This window comes from Tachyglossus aculeatus, chromosome 17, assembly GCF_015852505.1.
Source record: "Tachyglossus aculeatus isolate mTacAcu1 chromosome 17, mTacAcu1.pri, whole genome shotgun sequence".
NCBI classification, from domain to species: domain Eukaryota; kingdom Metazoa; phylum Chordata; class Mammalia; order Monotremata; family Tachyglossidae; genus Tachyglossus; species Tachyglossus aculeatus.
The window spans coordinates 53,928,573-53,948,427 of NC_052082.1; the positions used below are offsets into that span (position 1 = coordinate 53,928,573).

Below are 19,855 nucleotides of genomic sequence, written 5' to 3' on the forward strand. Positions count from 1 at the left end.
GGTTCTAATCCTGGCTCCACCACATGCCCGCTGTGGTGACCCTGGGCAAGTTGCTTCACTTCTCTGTGCCTGTTACCTCATCTGGAAAATGGGGATTAAGACTGTGAAGCCCATGTGGGACAACCTGATTATCTTGTATCTACCCCAGTGCTTAGAAAAGTGCTTGGCACATAGTAAGTGCTTAACAAATACCATAATTATTATTAAATGGGGATTTAATACCTGTTCTCTTTTGTACTTAGACTGTGGGCCCTGAGGCATAGAAAAGTGAAGTAACTTGCCCACGGTCACAGCAGTGTTGTGAAGCAGCATGGCCTAGTGATAGAGCACGAGCTTGGGAGTCAGGAGGTCGTGGGTTCTAATCCCAGCTCCACCATTTTTCTGGTGTGTGTGAACTTGGACAAATCATTTCACTTCTCTGTGCCTCATTTCCCTCATCCGTAAAATGAGGATTAAGACTGAGAGCCCTATATAGGACATGAACTGTTCCAACCTGATTAGCTTGTATCTATCCCAGCGCTTAGAACAATAATTATTATTAAATGGGGATTCAATACCTGTTCTCCTTTTGTACTTAGACTGTGATCCTGTGTGGAACAGAGACTGTCTGACCTGACTAACTTCTGTCTTCCTCAGCGTTTAGAACAGTGCTTGAGACATAGTAAATGCTTAACAAATACCACAATTATTACTGATATAACTGAGGGGAGATAAGGAGGTGGGTAAACACGTAGAACCATCGTGGTCTATCCAGAGTCCTAGTTTCAACTTCTCCTCTCATTACTGCAAATGCCCAGATCTCCTCTCCCACCAGCTTTGTCTTTCTGGGACATGGAGGGATCCCACCTCTCCCATTAAGAGCTGGGGTACCTCTGGATTCGTCTGAGAAGGCAGCCCTCTCGCCTTAGAGAAGCAGCTTGGCCTAGTGGATAGAGCACAGGCTTTGGAGTCAGAAGGACTTGGGTTCTAATCCCAGCTCTCCTACCTGCCTGCTATGTGACCTAGGACAAGTTACTTCCCTGTGCCTCAGTTCCCTCATCTGTAAATTGGGGATTAAGACTGTGAGCCCCTCATAGGTCAAGGACTGTATCTAGCCTGTTTATCTTGTATCTACCCCAGCATTTACAACAGTGTTTGACACATAGTAAGCACTTAACAAATACTATTGTTATTTGGTGAATGGAACACAGGCCTGGGAGTCAAAAGGACCTAGGTTTTAATCCTGGCTACTTAATGATAATAATAATGGTATTAAGCACTTACTGTGTGCCAGGCACTGTTCTAAGTGCTGGGGTAGATACAAGCTAATCAGGTTGGAACAATTCATGTCCCATTTAGGGCTCTCTTTCTTAATCCCCATTTTACAGATGAGGGGAATGAGGTGCAGAGAAGTGAAGTGATTTGTCCAAGATCTCACACACCAGAAAAGTGGTGGAGCTGGGATTAGAACCAGGACCTCCTGACTCCCAGGCTCGTGCTGTATCCACTAGGCCATGCTGCTTCACAGTGCTGCTGTGACCTTGGGCAATTTACTTCACTTTTCTGTGCCTGTTACCTCATCTGTAAAATGAGGATTAAGATTCTGGGGCATGGACCATGACCAACCCAGTTTGCTTGTATCTACCCCAGTGCTTAGTACAGTGCCTGGCATATAGTAAGCACTTAACAAATACAGATACAAAAACAGAGAAGCAGCGTGGCTCAGTGGAAAGAGCCTGGGCTTTGGAGTCAGAGGTCATGGGTTCAAATCCCTGCTCCGCCAATTGTCAGCTGTGTGACTTTGGGCAAGTCACTTCACTTCTCTGTGCCTCAGTTCCCTCATCTGTAAAATAGGGATGAAGACTGTGAGCCCCACGTGGGACAACCTGATCACCTTGTATCCCCCCAGCACTTAGAACAGTGCTTTGCACATAGTAAGCGCTTAACAAGTACCTTTATTATTATTATTATTATTAAATACCATTAAATAAAAAAGAGGATGCCAGATCTTGAGAAAAGACTCATCTTGTATGTTAAAATCAAGGGAACCGGGGTGTCAGATTGTAAGCTCCTTGAGGGCAGTGAGTGTGTTCTAACTCTATTGTATGGTGTATTATATGATATTCTCCCATGGTATAGAGAGGCCTGAGGGAATGGCCATAGGTTCAAGAACCTCTCTTTCCTCCTGCATCAATGGGTGTGTGCAGTCAGTCAGTCTGAAACTGTGGTTTTCCTCTGAGATGTTTTTGCAGAAAAGGCAAACAAAAGAAGCAACAGTCATTTGCTTCTCACATTTGACTCATTACCAGCTACACCCCCCTCCCTCCTCACAACCGGGAGCCCCGCTCTGTGGCTTATAAATATTTCAGTGCCAGCTGGTCCTTGCTGGGCTCGCCCCAGCCCCATTAGCATCCCTAGAAAGTTCTGCCATCTCTCTGTGCACCCCATATAGAGAGCTTTCCAGGTCAGGCTGCTATGAGCCTGAGAAAGGTCCATCTTGTGGTTTCAGTGCCTTCTGCTCTCCCTGCCTAATCACTCGCAGCGGGTTCAGGTGGTGAGAGCTATGTGGGGAGGGGGGCAGCGGCTCACTACTCTGGAGGAGAATGAGCACTTTCATCACAGCCACAGACCCTGGCAAATCCTCAGGAAGACATTGTTGGGGTAGAGACAAGTCTTTTGGGGAGGAGCTTGGGCCTAGAGCCCACCTGGGATAAATTAAGCCAGGCTGCGGAGTGGGGGAGGTGATCATTTGGGTCAGGGCCTTGTGAGCTGGGAGGCGGAAAGTCTTAAGGATAGATGGAGGATAGGTTGCCAGGGCTCAGAAAGTTTCCTGCTGCATCTTCCAATTTCCAATCTGATTCCTGTCCCATCTGACTCTCTGGATGTTCTTCCCTTTCCTGGGGTGACTGACCCAGGGCCTGGGTTTATTCTGTGGGGGTTAAACAGCAGCCGGACAGCCCCATCCTTGACCTTGGCTACCCCCAGGATGGGCCTGGCACAGGTGCTCATTACACGAGGCCGGCAACCAGACTTCCAGCCTTGCTTCTCCCAGCTCTGACCAGGCCTGAACAGTTTCCAGTCTGGGCCAGAAAGCCTCAAGATGGCGGCTTTCTGGTCTGTCAGCTCCATGAAGCAGCCCCTTCCCAGTCTTCATTCCTCCCTAAAATCCCTACCTCTTGCTTTACCTGTGTTCCATTGGACTGTAACCTCTTTGAAGTCAGGGAACATGTCTACCAACCCCCCCAAGTGCTTAGTACAGTACTCTGCGCACAGTGAGTGCTCAATAAATACCATTGATTAATGGATGGAGAAGTTGGCACCTGGAATGAGTAGAGGGTCCTGGAGGGTTTCTTCAGGGACCCAACTCTTCTCATCCCTGCAATCCCACAAAGACTTTGTGCCCCCTCTTCCCTGGGACTGGGTGAGCCTTCAAACTGCGGGAGACTGAGGCTTTGTTTGATTTTTTTTTTTTTTCTTTTCTTTCAGGATCGACAAGAACATGCTGGCCGGCCTGAAGGTCAAGTAAGTAGGCATTTTCTCTGCCTCTCACTGGGTGGTACCCTTGGTTCTGTCTGCTCTGAGGACTCAGGCCTGAATCTTGGAGGCTGGAAGTCTCTTGCCTGGCTGGTGGGTGGCAAACACTGCCCTCGTTTCTGACGATTTTTATGAAAGAGTGGGTGGGCGTGGGTTTGTGGATGGTGGTGGCTGGGTGTGGAGACTTTGAAAGAGGTGTGGAAGCAGTGTGGCCTCATGGAAAGATCAAGGGCCCGGGAGCTCTGAGAACTGGGTTCTAATCCCAGCTCTGCCGTTTGCCTGCTGAGTGACTTGCTGGGTGCTTTGGTTTCCTCATCTGTAAAATGGGTAATAAATGCCTGTTCTCCCTTCTACTTAACCTGTGAGCTTCAAGTAGAAACGGGATTATGTCTGATCTGATGGCCTAATGGTTAGAATATGGGCCTGGGAGTCAGAAGGATCTGCTTTCTAATCTAGGCTCTGCCACTCGTCTGCTGTGTAACCTTGGGAATGTCACTTCATTTCTCTGTGCCTCACTTACCTCAATTGTAAAATGGGGATTAAGATAGTGAGCCCCATGTGGGACAGAGATGGTGTCCAACCTGATTGGCATGTACTTACCCCAGCACTAAGAACAGCGCTTGACACATAGTGTTTAGCAAATACTATCATCGTCATCATCATTGCCCCAGTGCTGAGCACCAAGCATGACATATAGTAAGCGCTTAATGACAAAATTGTCATTATTATTATGGAGGGGGGGAGGAAAGGGAAATGAGATATGATGTTGGGAAGGGGCTAGGAAATACAGTTGGATCCTGAGCTCAGGTATATCTAGGCAGGGGTCTGGGATGCTGATCTGCCCCATGTTGGGCATGCTGAATGACATGACATTTCTTGATTGGATTGGTGACTTGAGGCCCTCTGGGAGCTTGCTGCTTCACACCGGAGCATGGTCTGGCAGCTCTGAGCCTCCTTGTGGAGTTTTGGTGAACCCCGTCTGGGGTTCCAGGAGGTTCTTGTTTCTGGTCTGAGCTGTGCTTCCCTGTGGGGAATTCTGGAGAAGGAGGCCGGGAGCAGGAGGCCTGAAAGGGAGGAGTGTCAGGTGGGGTCTTCCCACTGCCTGGCCTGCTGAAGTCGGGATACTTTCTGACAGGCAGTGAGCGAGGGTTGGGGATGGTTGAGGCTGTCGGCTTCACGGATCCCTTAGGGATGGTGGCCCTGGTGGTGCTGAGGAGCACCTGCCATTGGTGTAGACAGATCATTGGCCCCCGCCAGGTCTGTGGAAAGGGTATGTCCTGTGGACTGGCTCCAAAATCAGGGAAGCAGCATGACTTAGTGGAAAGAACACGGGCCTGGGAGTCAGAAGGACCTGGGTTCTAATTCTGGCTCCACCACCTGCCTGTTGTGACCTTGTTCAAGTCACTACTCTGTGCCTCCATTTCCTCATCTGTAAAATGGAATTTTAATACCTGTTTTCTCTCCCTCTCAGACCATAAGCCCGCTGTGGCACAGGGGGAGCCAGGACTACCTGGTGACGATCCCTTCTTCCTATTCTTTTAGACCTCTAATCTGGTTATCCTGAGCCACACAGGAGATTCACGGATGGCCAGGTCCGGGGTGGGCTCCATCTCTCCGGAAATGCGATGAACCTCATTCCTCTGTTTGCTTTCTGCTTTTGCTTATCTGCCCCAGCATTTAGAGCAGTGCTTGACACATAGTAAATGCTTAACAATATCATTAAAATAATTGTTGCCAGGAAATCCTACCATGCTTGAGAGGTGTGTTTGTGTGTGAGTGAGAGATATCAACTGGAGAATTTTCAAATCGAGACTCCATCCTGTCTGGGATGGGTAGTGTATAGCTTTTCCTGGAGGCAGGGGGATGGATTAGATGACCCTAGGACTCCCTGGTGAGTAGGTAGTAGAACAAAGGAAACCAGAACCCTAAATGTCATGGGTGCTACAGAAAGAGCATGGGACTAGAGTTCAAGAAACCTGGGTTCTAATCCTGGCTCTTCCAGTTGCTTGCTGTATGACCTTGAGCAAGTCACTTAACCTCTCTGGGCTTCAGTTTTCTCATCTATGAAATGGAGATAAAATCCCTGTTCTCCCTCCTACTTAGATTGTGAGCCCCAGATGGGCCAGAGGCTGCTTTGTATCTTCCTCCGTGCTTAACATGGTGCATGGCAATAAGTACCATCACTATTATTATTCTTTATTCAGACCATTGTTGGAGTTGCCACCAGCTGATTTAGGTAACATCCCTGGACCACAGTGGTCCTTTGAGTCTGATAGTAATAACTGTGGTATTTAAGTCCTTACCAGGTGCCAAGCACCGTATTAAGCACTAGACTAGATACAAGATGGTCAGGTTGGACATAGTCCCTGTCCCACCAATGGGGCTCACAGTGTGAGGGGAGAGAGAACAGGTATTAAAATTCCATTTTCCATATGAGGAAACTGAGGCACAGAGAAGTCAAATGACTTGACCAGGGTCCCACAGCAGGCAAGGGGTGAAGCTGGAAGTAGAACCCAGGACCTTGTTCCTCAGGCCTGTGGCTCTTTTTATTGGGCCACATTGCTTCTCACAACGAGGGATCTTGGGTCACGAGTGCCCTTAAGCAGGTTGAAGGTCCCAAGGGACAGGTGGGTGTGTCTTTTTCCTGCCTCGCCGTCTGTTCCAAGCCTGTGCACCTGAGGGAGGAAGAGGGGGAGGCTGAAGCCATTAGGCCCTGTCCATGCCAACTTGTGTTCCTTGCCCCTGCCACCATTCCCTGGGAGAAACGTGGGCAAAGGGCCCGGAGGTACGTTCAGACAGGCTCCAATGACGTCAGCTGGCATCTGGGCTGCACACCAGGCAACGGATCCTGGCTCTTGGCGTCACCCCCTTGGAGACGGGGTGGGGGAAGGGTGGAACTAAGAATGGTCCCCTGGGAGCCAGGACTAGCTGGCGACAATCCCTTCTTCCTATTCGTTTAGCCCTCTAATCTGGTTACCCCGAGCCACACAGGGGATTCACGGAAGGCCAGCCCAGGGATGGAATCCATCTCTCTGGAAATATAATAAAGCTCATTCCTCTGTCTGCTTTCCTCTCTTTCTCTGCCCTCCCCCACCCCCGGCAAGCCACCCCTGTGGAGAACTTACCATCCTTTTCCTCCAGTCCTCTTCCGATACCAAGGTGTTCATCTCGTGTGCCGGCATGTCTTTGCAGATTAGATGCCCTTCTATCTACCAAAGGCTCTCAGAATGCCTTTTCAGATATCAGAAACTCAGGAACACAGCCTGACTTAGCTGCCAGCATCCAGTACCCAGATCCTCTCCGGTTCCTGCAGATGTCAGATGTACTGATGATTATAGGCAAAGGAATCCTAGGGCACAAAGACAAGATCTCTGGCCACCTGACAGCCTTGGCAACCTCCTAGCCGGTTTTGGTGGTTGACGTAGTTTCCGAGCCCCCATTCCCAATTCAAGACATCTTGCCATGGCAAGACTTAACATAAAGGCTCGATGGTGGGCAGCGTCATCCCCTGTGTAATGCTCAGCCAACCCTGGTCCAATCAGCCCTTAATAGTGTTTATTGAGCTCTTACTGTGTACAGGGCACTGTACAAGGCACTGGGAGGAAGGAGTTAATTAGCCTTAACCATCTGCTTCGTGCCACTTGCACTCTCTCATCCTTGCCTGTCATGTTCCTGTTGTGGTGTGTGGTGCAGTGGAAGAACACAAGGCTGGGAGTCAGGAGAACCTGGGTTCTAATGCCTGCCCCATCACCTGTCTGCAGTGTGACCTTGGACAAGTCACTTCACTTCTCTGGTCCTTAGTTTCCTCATCTGGAAAATGGGGATTAAGACTTTGAGCCCCATGTGGGACAGGGACTGTGTCCAACCTGATAAGTTTGTGTCTATCCCAGCACTTAGTACGGTGCCTGGCACGTAGTAAGCACTTCACCAATACCACCACCACCACTGCTTATTATTTGCACCCAGCCATCTGACTCGGAAAGGGGTGGGGAGGTGGAGGTGCCTGAGTTCCAGAGAGAGGAAGTTTTCGATCTGAGAGCTTTTGGATCCCGGAGACTAGAGTGGCAATCTCTCTGGCTGCAATATTGGATAATGTGTCTGGGGGCTGTGAGGCGCATTAGAAAAGCTGCAGATTGGGCAATCATAATATTTTCAGTGGGAATATGAGTGGCTTTTTTTCCCCCTCCCTTTTCCTCCCTCCTGACGAGCCTTCCATAGAAGGTATGAGGTAAATGGTAGTGATGGCTTGAACAGGGAACTGAGAGTATTTCTCAGTCCTGTGGGGAGGAGCTCCAGGATTCTGGACAAGGGGAAAAAACTTCCCCGCTGGTGGTGGTGCAGGAGATGGGATCCCAGAGCAAATGTTCCTCTCTGCCAGGGGAGACAAATCCCACTTTCTGGGACTCCAGCTCCCAAGGAATGGCATCCTGAATTTTGGCAGGGGGGTGGAGGGTGGGCTGAAGGCAGATGTGGCCGGGTTAGACTCTGGGGTCGCACTGGGCTGGATGACTCTTGGGGTGGGGATCTGGGGCATTGTCTGTGTGCAGCTATGGGACTCTAAGGCTGGCCCTCAGGGGAACCCCAACTTTGTAGAAATCCTCCAGGGAGGGTAGAAGATAGTGCAGAAAAACGGAGTGGGAAGAAAGGAAGAGTACCAGCCTGAAAAGCAGGGGCTGCCTCAAAGGAGCCAGGAGATTCAGCACGGGGACCCGGTATTCTGATGAGGGCTTTTGAATTTACTCAGATTGACAAACCTAGTCCCCAAGATTGCCTGTAGTGAGAAAACCAGTGGCAGGGGCGGGGGTGGGTGGGGAAAGAGAGAGAGTGTTGCAGGTGTGTCTCCTTGTATGTTGGTGCCGGTTTGTTGCATAAATCCAAGGGGAGGTGTGTGAGGTTTTTGTGTAAGCCTCTGTGTTACTGTGGCGGCGGCGTGTGTGTGTGTGTGTGTGTGTGTGTGTGTGTGTGTGTGTGTGCTTAATTTGATTTTCATTTGTTCCTATGGTAACCATGGATGTGTCTGTTCTGGGATGTAGAGTTGGAGAGAGCGAGGCTTTCTCCTGAGCGGGATCCTGGGAGGGAGGAGACTGGTGGTGGTGGCGGCGGTGGCATTGGCTCTGACACTGAAGCGGCTGGGGAGCAGGCGGTTGGCCTGATTCTGTTAGCGGAAGCTCAGGAACGCACCGACGGTGGCAATTAGCTGGCAGGCCCTCCAACTGAAAACTCCTCTTCCTCCTCCAGCCACCTGCTCCCTGCTGTCCCTCCTTCCTCCTCCTCCTCCAGCAATCTGCTCCTCCTCCTTTCTCCTGCTCCCTTCTCCTCCTCCTCCTCCTCCTCTTTCACTTTCTCCTCTTCTCCCTTTCCCCCCTTTCTCCTCTTCTCCCTTTCCCCCCTTTCTCCTCTTCTCCCTTTCCCCCCTTTCTCCTCTTCTCCCTTTCCCCCCTTTCTCCTCTTCTCCCTTTCCCCCCTTCCTCCTTTTCTCCCTTTCCCCCCTTCCTTTCTCCTCTTCTCCCTTCCCCCCTTCTCTTCTCCCTTCCCCCCTTTCTCCTCTTGCCCCTTCCCCCTTCTCCTCTTCTCCCTTTCCCCCCTTTCTCCTCGTCTCCCTTCCCCCCCTTTCTCCTCGTCTCCCTTCCCCCCGTTTCTCCTCGTCTCCCTTCCCCCCGTTTCTCCTCGTCTCCCTTCCCCCCGTTTCTCCTCGTCTCCCTTCCCCCCGTTTCTCCTCGTCTCCCTTCCCCCCGTTTCTCCTCGTCTCCCTTCCCCCCGTTTCTCCTCGTCTCCCTTCCCCCCGTTTCTCCTCGTCTCCCTTCCCCCCGTTTCTCCTCGTCTCCCTTCCCCCCGTTTCTCCTCGTCTCCCTTCCCCCCGTTTCTCCTCGTCTCCCTTCCTCCCGTTTCTCCTCGTCTCCCTTCCCCCCGTTTCTCCTCGTCTCCCTTCCCCCCGTTTCTCCTCGTCTCCCTTCCCCCCGTTTCTCCTCGTCTCCCTTCCCCCCGTTTCTCCTCGTCTCCCTTTCCCCCTTTCTCCTCGTCTCCCTTTCCCCCTTTCTCCTCGTCTCCCCTTTCCCCCTTTCTCCTCGTCTCCCCTTTCCCCCTTTCTCCTCGTCTCCCCTTTCCCCCTTTCCCCTCGTCTCCCCCTTTCCCCCTTTCTCCTCGTCTCCCTTTTCCCCCTTTCTCCTCGTCTCCCCTTTCCCCCTTTCTCCTCGTCTCCCCTTTCCCCCTTTCTCCTCGTCTCCCCTTTCCCCCTTTCTCCTCGTCTCCCCTTTCCCCCCTTTCTCCTCGTCTCCCCTTTCCCCCTTTCTCCTCGTCTCCCCTTTCCCCCTTTCTCCTCGTCTCCCCTTTCCCCCTTTCTCCTCGTCTCCCCTTTCCCCCTTTCTCCTCGTCTCCCCTTTCCCCCTTTCTCCTCGTCTCCCTTTTCCCCACTTTCTCCTCGTCTCCCCTTTCCCCCCTTTCTCCTCGTCTCCCCTTTCCCCCTTTCTCCTCGTCTCCCTTTTCCCCCCTTTCCCCTCGTCTCCCTTTCCCCCCCTTTCTCCTCGTCTCCCTTTTCCCCCCTTTCTCCTCGTCTCCCTTTCCCCCCTTTCTCCTCGTCTCCCTTCCCCCCTTTCTCCTCGTCTCCCTTCCCCCCCCTTTCTCCTCGTCTCCCTTCTCCCCCTTTCTCCTCGTCTCCCTTCCCCCCCTTTCTCCTCGTCTCCCTTCCCCCCTTTCTCCTCGTCTCCCTTCCCCCCTTTCTCCTCGTCTCCATTCCCCCCTTTCTCCTCGTCTCCCTCCCCCCCCTTTCTCCTCCTCTCCCTTCCCCCCCTTTCTCCTCCTCTCCCTTCCCCCCTTTCTCCTCCTCTCCCTTCCCCCCTTTCTCCTCCTCTCCCATTTCTCCCTTCTCTCCCTTTTCCCCCTTCTCTTCTCCCTTCCCCCTTCTCTTCTCCCTTCCCCCTTCTCTTCTCCCTTCCCCCTTCTCTTCTCCCTTCCCCCTTCTCTTCTCCCTTCCCCCTTCTCTTCTCCCTTCCCCCTTCTCTTCTCCCTTCCCCTTCTCTTCTCCCTTCCCCCCTCTTCCCCCCTTCCCCCTTTCCCCTCTTCTCCCCTTTCCCCTCTTCTCCCCCTTTCCCCTCGTCTCCCCCTTTCCCCTCGTCTCCCCCTTTCCCCTCGTCTCCGCCTTTCCCCTCGTCTCCGCCTTTCCCCTCGTCTCCCCCTTTCCCCTCGTCTCCCCCTTTCCCCTCGTCTCCCCCTTTCCCCTCGTCTCCCCCTTTCCCCTCGTCTCCCCTTCTCCCCTTCCCCCCTTCTCCCCTTTCCCCGCTTCTCCCCTTTCCCCCCTTCTCCCCTTTCCCCCCTTCTCCCCTTTCCCCCCTTCTCCCCTTTCCCCCTTCTCCCCTTTCCCCCTTCTCCCCTTTCCCCCCTTCTCCCCTTTCCCCCCTTCTCCCCTTTCCCCCCTTCTCCCCTTTCCCCCCTTCTCCCCTTTCCCCCGTCTCCCCCTTTCCCCCTTCTCCCTTTCCCCCTTCTCCCCTTCCCCCTTCTCCCCTTTCCCCCTTCTCCCCCTTCCCCCTTCTCCCCCTTCCCCCTTCTCCCCTTTCCCCCTTCTCCCCTTTCCCCCTTCTCCCCTTTCCCCCTTCTCCCCTTTCCCCCCTTCTCCCCTTTCCCCCTTCTCCCCTTTCCCCCTTCTCCCCTTTCCCCCTTCTCCCCTTTCCCCCCTTCTCCCCTTTCCCCCCCTTCCCCCCCTTCCCCTCCCCCCCCCCCCTTCTCCCCCTCCCTTCCCCCTTCTCTTCTCCCTTCCCCTTCTCCCCTTGCCCCCTTCTCCCCTTTCCCCCTTCTCCCCGTTCCCCCCTTCTCCCCTTTCCCCCCTTCTCCCCTTTCCCCCCTTCTCCCCTTTCCCCCCTTCTCCCCTTTCCCCCCTTCTCCCCTTTCCCCCTTCTCCCCTTTCCCCCTTCTCCCCTTTCCCCCTTCTCCCCTTTCCCCGCTTTCCCCCTTCCCCCCTTCCCCCCTTTCCCCTTTCCACTTTCCCCCCTTCCCCCCTTCCCCTCTCCCCCCTTCTCCCCCCTTTTCCCCCCTTCTCCACCTTCCCCCCGTTCCCCCCTTCTCCCCCTCTGCTCCCTTTCCCCTCTGCTCCCTTTCCCCCCCACCTTTCTCCTCTTCTCCCTTCCCCCCACCTTTCTCCTCTTCTTCCTTCCCCCCCACCTTTCTCCTCTTCTCCCCCCCACCTTTCTCCTCTTTGCCCCTCCCCCTCTTCTCCCTTTGCCCCTCCCCCTCTTCTCCCTTTGCCCCCCTTCTCCCTTTGCCCCTCCCCCTCTTCTCCCTTTGCCCCTCCCCCTCTTCTCCCTTTGCCCCTTCCTCCTTTTCTCCCTTTCCCCCCTTCCTCCTCTTCTCCCTTCCCCCCTTCCTCCTCTTCTACCTTTCCCTCCTTCCTCCTCTTCTCCCTTCCCCCTTCCTCCTCTTCTCCCTTTGCCCCTTCCTCCTCTTCTGCCTTTCCCCCTTCCTCCTCTTCTCCCTTTCCCCCCTTCCTCCTCTTCTCCCTTCCCCCTTCCTCCCCTTCTCCCTTCCCCCTTCCTCCTCTTCTCCCTTTCCCCCTTCCTCCTCTTCTCCCTTTCCCCCTCTTTCTCCTCTTCTCCCTTCCTCCTCTTTCTCCTCTTCTCCCTTCCTCCTCTTTCTCCTCTTCTCCCTTCCTCCTCTTTCTCCTCTTCTCCCTTCCCCCCCCTCCTATTCTCCCTTCCCCCCCCCTCTTCTGCCTTCCCCCCTTCTCCCTTCCCCCCTCCTCTTCTTCCTTTCTCCCCCCCTTTCTCCTCTTTTCCCTTTCTCCCCCCCTTTCTCCTCCTCCTCTTTCTCCTTTTCCCCACTTGTACGCCTTTTCCTCAGATCTGCCAGGCTGTGGACCCTGGTAGTCCATCTATCTGCCCTGTTCACCCACCAGCATGCCCAGGAAGCTGTGGTGAGTTTCTCCTTAGTTTCTTAAGAGATGAAGCCTTACTGAATCACCTAGAGGTTGGGAAGCCCTCTGCGCTGGGGTGGAAGAGTTTCTGGGGCTGTTGCTGATTCTCTTTCCTTTCCCACTTCTGGAGGTGGTCTCGTGGCAGAGGGGTGGGGGACAGGTGGCATTGGGTCTGAGGTCAGGTTACTATGAGGAAGAGGAGGGATTTGGGGTCCCAGGGGAAGTCCCAGAATGGTGGCCTTGGTTTCTGGGGATTGTGGAGAAATCACTCAGAGTCTGAGGGTATCTTGAGCATCCAAATGGGTGTCCTGTGCCACCTCCCTACTGGAGGGCTGAGGGAAGATGCAGGGAGGGAGGGATGTGACATCCCATTCAGGTGTGAGGAAAGGAAGCAGGGTATGGGGATATCAGGGGAGATGGACTCCATCCCAGATTTCTGGCTCCCCTTTGGAGGAGCCTAGCTCATTCCCAGGTTGGGGTAGTTTTCACCTTACCCTGGGGGAAACTGAAGTTACAGGGGCCCAGGATGGGAAGGTTTGTAGGCCCAGGTCCTGCTTGGTTTTGACTCTGGAAAAATGGTCCTTTAGTACCCAGCCTGCCCTTTCCCAAGAGAGTAGAGAAAGTCAATGGAAGGTGCAGGCTCTTTCTCCTTAGCCTGCTGGGGTCTAGGCCTGTGACTGTCTGCAAGCTTGGGGAAAATCCTTGAGGGGGGCTATCTGCCTGATTTGATTAGGAAATCCTGGCAGCTGTGATGGGGGGACGGGGTGTGTTTCAGGTTACAGCTGGGGACCAGGACTTTGCTTGGTTTTGGGGGAGCTCCCCAGACCTTTGGATTTTCTGAGGAAAACAGCCACCTGATTTGGGAATTCTTCCTTCAGGAATGTAGGTGATGTAACCAGACCCAGCCACTTCTGTTCTGGTTATGCACCATAGGAGGAGGGGAGGCTTGTATGACTCAGAGCACAGATCTGCACCCCCCCATTTCTGAGCAGATCTCTCCTGCTGGGGCTGAGGAGGGGTGTCTGTGGGGTGGTGTGGGGGGTGGCGGCATTGGTTTGGTGTGGACCCATGAGCGTCATGCTCCTGAAATGGTCTGGGGAGCCACCCTGAGCTAGTTTCTTTGTTCTGGAGGGTTCTGACCTCCTTTGGCATTTGCTGCTGATTCCTTTCTCCCCTGGCCATCTCCCCTGGGAACCAGAAGCGGGGAGGTCTGGTCCTTGCATGGTTTAAACAGAAACTTCTCACCATCGGCTTTAAAGCACTCAAATCACCGCCCCTTCTTACCTCACCTCATTAGTCTCCTACCACAACCCAGCCCACACGCTTCACTCCTCTAGTGCTAACCTTCTCATTATACCTCCATCACGTCTTTCTCGCCGCTGACCTCTCACCCACATCCTGCCTCTGGCCTTGGACGCCCTCCCTCCTCATATCCAATGGACGATTACACTCCCTCTCTTCAAAGGTTTACTGACGGTAATCTCCAAGAGGCCTTTCCTGACTAAGCCCTCCTTTCCTCTTCTCCCACTCCCGTCTGCATCACCCTGACTTACTCGCTTTATTCATCCCCGCCCCCCAGTCCCATAGCACTTACGTACATATCTGTAATTTATTTATATTAATGTCTGTCTCCCCCTCTAGACTGTAAGCTCACTGTGGGCAGGGAATGTGTCTGCTTATTATTCTATTGTACTCTGCCAAGTGCTTAGTACGGTGCTCTGTACACAGTAAGTACTCAATAAATATGACTGATGGACTGATTCTAGTTGTGCTCCTTCCCTGCCGCTGTCACCATCTTTTCAGGAAGGGATAGATCCCTTCTGATCCTGCTTAGAAGTGGGGTCTTGAGGGGTTGTGTGAGAGTAGCCTGAGCCCTGTGACTCGAAGGGGCTGAGTGAAGTAAACCTTTTGGGCTCAGTGGCAATGGATATGAAGAGAGACAGACACCCTCTATAGGGAGAGGGTTTGCGGCCCAGACACAAGTCATCCAGTTTCCCGGTTTGGGTCCATGCTGAGGTCAGGGTGGGCAACCATGGCACATCTTGGTTCTGGCAAGCAGCCTCCTCGCTGACCTCCCTGCCTCCAACCTCTCCCCTCTCCAGCCTGTATTTCACTCTGCCGCCCGGATCGTTTTTCTAAAAATCTCACTGTGTGTGTGTGTCTCCCTCCCCACTCCTCAAAAATCTCTAATGGTTGTCTCTACACACCAAGCAGGAACTCCTTAATATCGGCTTTAAGACATTGTCAGCCCTCCCCCTCCTACCTAACCAGATTCCTCTCCCACTTCGCCCAAGCTCACACGCTTTACTTCTCCTTATGTCTCATTCTCATGTCTTTCCAACATCCCTTTGCTCATGCCCGCCCTTCTGCCAGGAATTCCCTCCTCTTTCACATTCGACAGACCCCCACTCTCCCCCTCTTCATAGCCCTTCTGAAATCACATTTCCAGGAGGCTTTTCTTAACTCTTATTTTTCTGATTCCTACTGCCACTTCAGCCCTTACCTATGCCCTAGGGTACTCACCCCCAAAGTACCAAGGTACTCGCCCTGGTAGTATTTACATATGTATCCTTAAATTCTGCTACTTTAAAATAAAGTCTATCCCTTGCTAGACTGTCAGCTCAACAACCCTACTGAATTAGACTGTGAGCCCGTTGTTGAGTAGGTACCATCTTTTGTTGCTGATTTGTACTTTCCAAGTGCTTAGTACAGTGCTCTGCACACAGTAATCGCTCAATAAATACAAATGAATGAATTGATTTCACTGTGAGTAGGGAAAGTGTCTTCCAGTTCAGTTATATTGAATTCCCGGGTTGGGGCAGTTGAGGAGCTGGAAGGGGTGGCCGCAGCCCCTTTCCCCCAGCCCAAGCTTCTGTACCTCCTCAGTCTCCACTGTGGGAGGAGGCAGAGGGGGGAGGAAGATGGGGAGGAAGATGAGAAGGGGGTGCTCCCAGAGAAGATGAACCCTGCTAGACTGTCAGCTCTTCAAAGACAGAGATTGCATTTCCAACTCTGTTGTACTTTCCCAAGAGTTTAGGCAGGTAAGAACACTGGAGAGGCGCGGGGAGAGGGAGAGGCGGCATTGAAAAACATCTGAAAAAAGTGCCCAACAGCACCCAAATAGGGGCATCAATCAGTGATATTAATTGAGCGCTTTCTGCATATATGCAGAGCACTGTACTGAGCACTTGTACTAAGCACATACACCCTTACATTCAAAGCAGGGTGACAGCAGTTCTGCTTCTCCTCCTCCTCCTCTCTCTGACCCAGTTTTTTTCCTGCCTTCCTGTAAATAAATCTCTCCTTGACACTTTCCTCGTCTCCTTCTGCTTCTCCTTTCCCTCTATATCTCTGAATATCCCGCAACACTTCTACTGGTCCATCTGTCTTCCATCTCTTCCCTCACTCCCCCTCCTTTCATGAATCATTTGTAGTTATTGAGCACTTACTGTGTGCAGAGCACAGTACTAAGTACTTGGGAGAGTACAATATAGCAGAGTTGGCAGACATGCTCCCTGCCCACAAGGAGCTTACTGACTCTCCCTTTCTACCCCTTCTGCTACCCACTGCGGACTGGGGCATTTGCTGGCATTTTTCTTATGGACTTGTACCAGCAGAGTGTAAAGGTTGGATGGATCCATCTCGGACTTTTTCCCCTGTTTCTCTGGAGCCAGATTTCTGTGGTGGTGGTTGGTGGGAAGGAGGGATGGGGAGAAGACATTCTGAGGGCCTCAGAATGGACTGGTCTTCACTCTTTTCTACGACTGCTTGACAGGCGGTTCTGTTCTCCTGCATTACCCTGCACAGCTCCCCCCGTGGTAGCCAATCAGCAACCAGGACAGTGGCGATTGCCATGGCAACCATGGGAGCATCCTTAGGTCCCATCCACCCATCATGGTCTTAGTGGCCCTCAGCAGTTGCTACTTCCCTCCCTGAGACTCCTGCATCAACTGGGGACTCAGGGTGAGAGCGGCACCTCACAGGCCTGGGATTCAGAGGACTTGGGTTCTAATCCCGGCTCTACTAATTCCTTGCTGTGTGACCTTGGGGAAGTCACTTAACTTCTCTGACTCAGTTCCCTCAATTGTAAAATGGGGATTAATTACCTGTTTTCCCTCCTACTTAGACTGTGAGCCCAATGTGGGACAGGAACTGTCAAATCTAAATAACTTGTACCTGTCCCAGCTCTTAGACCACTGTTTGATACATAGTAAGCTGTAAGCTCATTGTGGGTACGGAATGTGTCTACTCCCCCAACTTCTTATTACAGTGCTCTGCATACAGTAAACACACAATACATACAATTGACTGGCTTAACAAATATCATTAAAGAAAGCACCGTGGCCTAGTGGATAGAGCACGGGCCTGGGACTCAGAAGGATCTGGGTTCTAATGCTGCCACCACCACTTGTCTGCTGTGACCTCGGGCAAATCACTTAACTTCCCTATGCCTAAGTAAAATGGGGACTAAGACTGTGAGCCCCATGTAGGACATGGACTGTGTTCAACCTGATTATCTTGTATCTACCCTAGCGCTTAGAACAGTGCTTGACACATGGGTGCTTAACTAATACCATCACCAATGGGATCCCAAGCGCTTAGTACAGTGGATCAGTGGAAAGAGCACGGGCTTTGGAGTCAGAGGTCAGGGGTTCAAATCCCGGCTCTGCCAATTGTCAGCTGTGTGTGACTTTGGGCAAGTCACTTAACTTTTGTGCCTCAGTTACCTCATCTGTAAAAATGGGGATTAAGACAGTGAGCCCCCTGTGCGACAACCTGATCACCTTGTAACCTCCCCAGCGCTTAGAACAGTGCTTTGCACATAGTAAGCGCTTTATAAATGCCATCATCATCATCAGTAAGCGCTCAATAAATACGATTGAATGATTCGGCCAAGTCCCACAGTGGCGCTTGTGCCTTGGCTGGGAGTCCCTCTAGTGGTTATTGTGGGCACTGCATTCGGAAACTGCAGAAGGGAAGGAAGGGGGAGAGTAGGGCTTGTAGAGTAGAGGGGCTGGCCAGTGCTGCCAGTGGGCAGAGCCCACCCGGGCCAGAGTGTGTGTGGAGGTCCCAGATCACCCCAGCAAAGACACTAGGAGGCTCGGGGATGTTGCCAGTGGCAGCCAGCATGGCTTACTAGAAAGAAAACAGGCCTGTTAGGGGATCTGGGTTCCAATTCTGGCTCTGACACTTGCCTGCTAGGTGACCATGGGCAAGTCACTTCACTTCATTCATTCAATCGTATTTAGTGAGCGCTTACTGTGTGCAGAGCACTGTACTAAGCGCTTGGGAAGTACAAGTTGGCAACATATAGAGACAGTCCCTACCCAACAGTGGGCTCACAGTCTAGAAGAGGGAGACAGAGAACAAGACAAAACATATTAACAAAATAAAATAAATAGAATAAATATGGACAAATAAAATAAATACATAGAGTAATAAATACGTACAAACATATACAGGTGCTGTGGGGAGGGGAAGGAGGTAAGGCGGGGGGATAGAGGGGGGAGGAGGGGGAGAGGAAGGAGGGAGCTCAGTCTGGGAAGGCCTCCTGGAGAAGGTGAGCTCTCAGTAGGGCCTTGAATGGAGGAAGAGAGCTAGCTTAGCGGATGTGCAGAGGGAGGGCATTCCAGGCCTGGGGGATGACGTGGGCCGGGGGTTGATGGCAGGACAGGTGAGAACGAGGCATGGTGAGGAGATTAGCAGCAGAGGAGCGGAGGGTGTGGGCTGGGCTGTAGAAGGAGAGAAGGGAGGTGAGGTAGGAGGGGGTGAGGTGATGGAGAGCCTTGAAGCCGAGGGTGAGAAGTTTCTGCCTGATGCGTAGGTTGATTGGTAGCCACTGGAGATTTTTGAGGAGGGGAGTAACATGCCCATGTCACTTCTCTGGGACTCAGTTTCCTGATCTGAAAAGTGAGGGTTAAATTCTGGTTGGACTTCCTCCCTTAAACTGTAACAGCATCCGACCAATTATCTTGGCTCTCTCTTGGTATTTGGCACATAGTAAAGTGCTTAACAAATAGTACTATTCTTCTTCTTCTTATTAGGAACAGTGTTCAGAGGCAAAGTGGGGCGGGGCAGAGTGCCAGGCTTTGAGCTAGCCTAGGTCATGCCCTGCAAGAATTGTGGGGAGACATCCTCTCCTTTGCTGCCCCACTGGGAGCTTGGGGTATAGGGCTTGGGAAGCAGCGTGGCAAGAGCAAGGGCTTGGGAGTCAGAGGACAACGGTTCTAATCCCGGCTCCGCCACTTGTCTGCTGTGACTTTGGGCAAGTCACTTCACTTCTCTGGGCCTCAGTTCCCTCATCTGGAAATGGGGATTCAGGCTGTAAGCCCCATGTGGGACAGGGACTATATCCAACTTGATTACCATGTATTTACCCCAGCGCTTAGAACAGTGCCTGGCACATAAGTGCTTAACAAATACCATTATTATTATTATTAATGCGACAGGCCAGGGGTGGCTCTGTTCTGGGCAGATGAGAATCAGGAGCTATCCCCTAAAGGCAAGACGCCTCTCAACCCAGGCCCTGGGTCTCTTCTCATAAGAAACCCTGATAATGGTCTTTATCTCCCCCACATCAAGGCCCTGGGCTGGTTGGCTGGTCTATCTCGGAGTAGGGCTGGTCAGTATCACAATGCTGGGCCTTGGGGTGGGGCTTAAAAGGACCAGAAATGGCTTTCCCCCCGTGTCCCCTGTCCACTTTCGTATTCATTCATACATTCAATCGCGTCCCTAGCTTTTCCTATCCCTGCTTCAACTCCTGGAAGTATGGGTACCCAAACAATCAACCGACTGTATTATTGAACACTCATTCTATGCAGAGCACTCGACTGTGAGCTTGGGAGGGTATAATAGCAACGTGGCTTAGTGGAAAGAGCACGGGCTTGGGAGTCAGAGAACATGGGTTCTAATCCCAGCTGTGCCACTTGTCTGCTGTGTGACCTTGGGCAAGCCACTTAACTTCTCTGTGCCTGTTACTTCATCTGTAAAATGGGGATTAAGACTGTGAGCCCCACATGGGACAACCTGATTACCTTGTATCTACCCCAGCACTTAGAATAGTGCTTGGTACATAGTAAGTGCTTAATAAATGCATTATTATTATTATAATAGAGTTAGTAGAAAAAAATATTGCTCCTTCCAGCCTCGGGGTTCTGGAATAGGGGCTGAGGAGGAGCCAGAGAAATTCATGGGACACCCTGGAGCACAACAGCAGGGAGGCAGGATTGGATCAATTAATCATATTTACTGAGCACTTACTGTGTGCAGAGCACTGTAATAAGTGCTTGGAGAGTACAGTGCATCAGAATTAGCAGATTTGTGGGCAGGAACTGGGCTTTCAGTCTAAAGGGGGAGAGAGACATTAATATAAATAAATTACTGGATATATACGTGAGTGCTGTGGGGCTGGGAGGGGGGATGAATAAAGGGGGCAAGTGAAGG

General features: G+C 52.2%; 1 protein-coding gene across 3 annotated transcripts in view; it reads left to right on the forward strand.

Annotated features, from left to right (window-relative positions):
* The window catches only part of RAP1GAP2 (RAP1 GTPase activating protein 2), a 152,445-nt gene that overhangs the window by 25,849 nt on the left and 106,741 nt on the right, over positions 1-19,855 (forward strand). For 2 of the 3 annotated variants that reach the window (XM_038759488.1, XM_038759490.1), the window contains one exon: positions 3,466-3,501. In XM_038759488.1, coding sequence (XP_038615416.1) covers positions 3,466-3,501 — 36 coding nt within the window. Of the gene's footprint in view, positions 1-3,465; positions 3,502-12,251; positions 12,413-19,855 lie in introns of those variants that run through there. The other variant, XM_038759491.1, reaches the window with a different exon arrangement.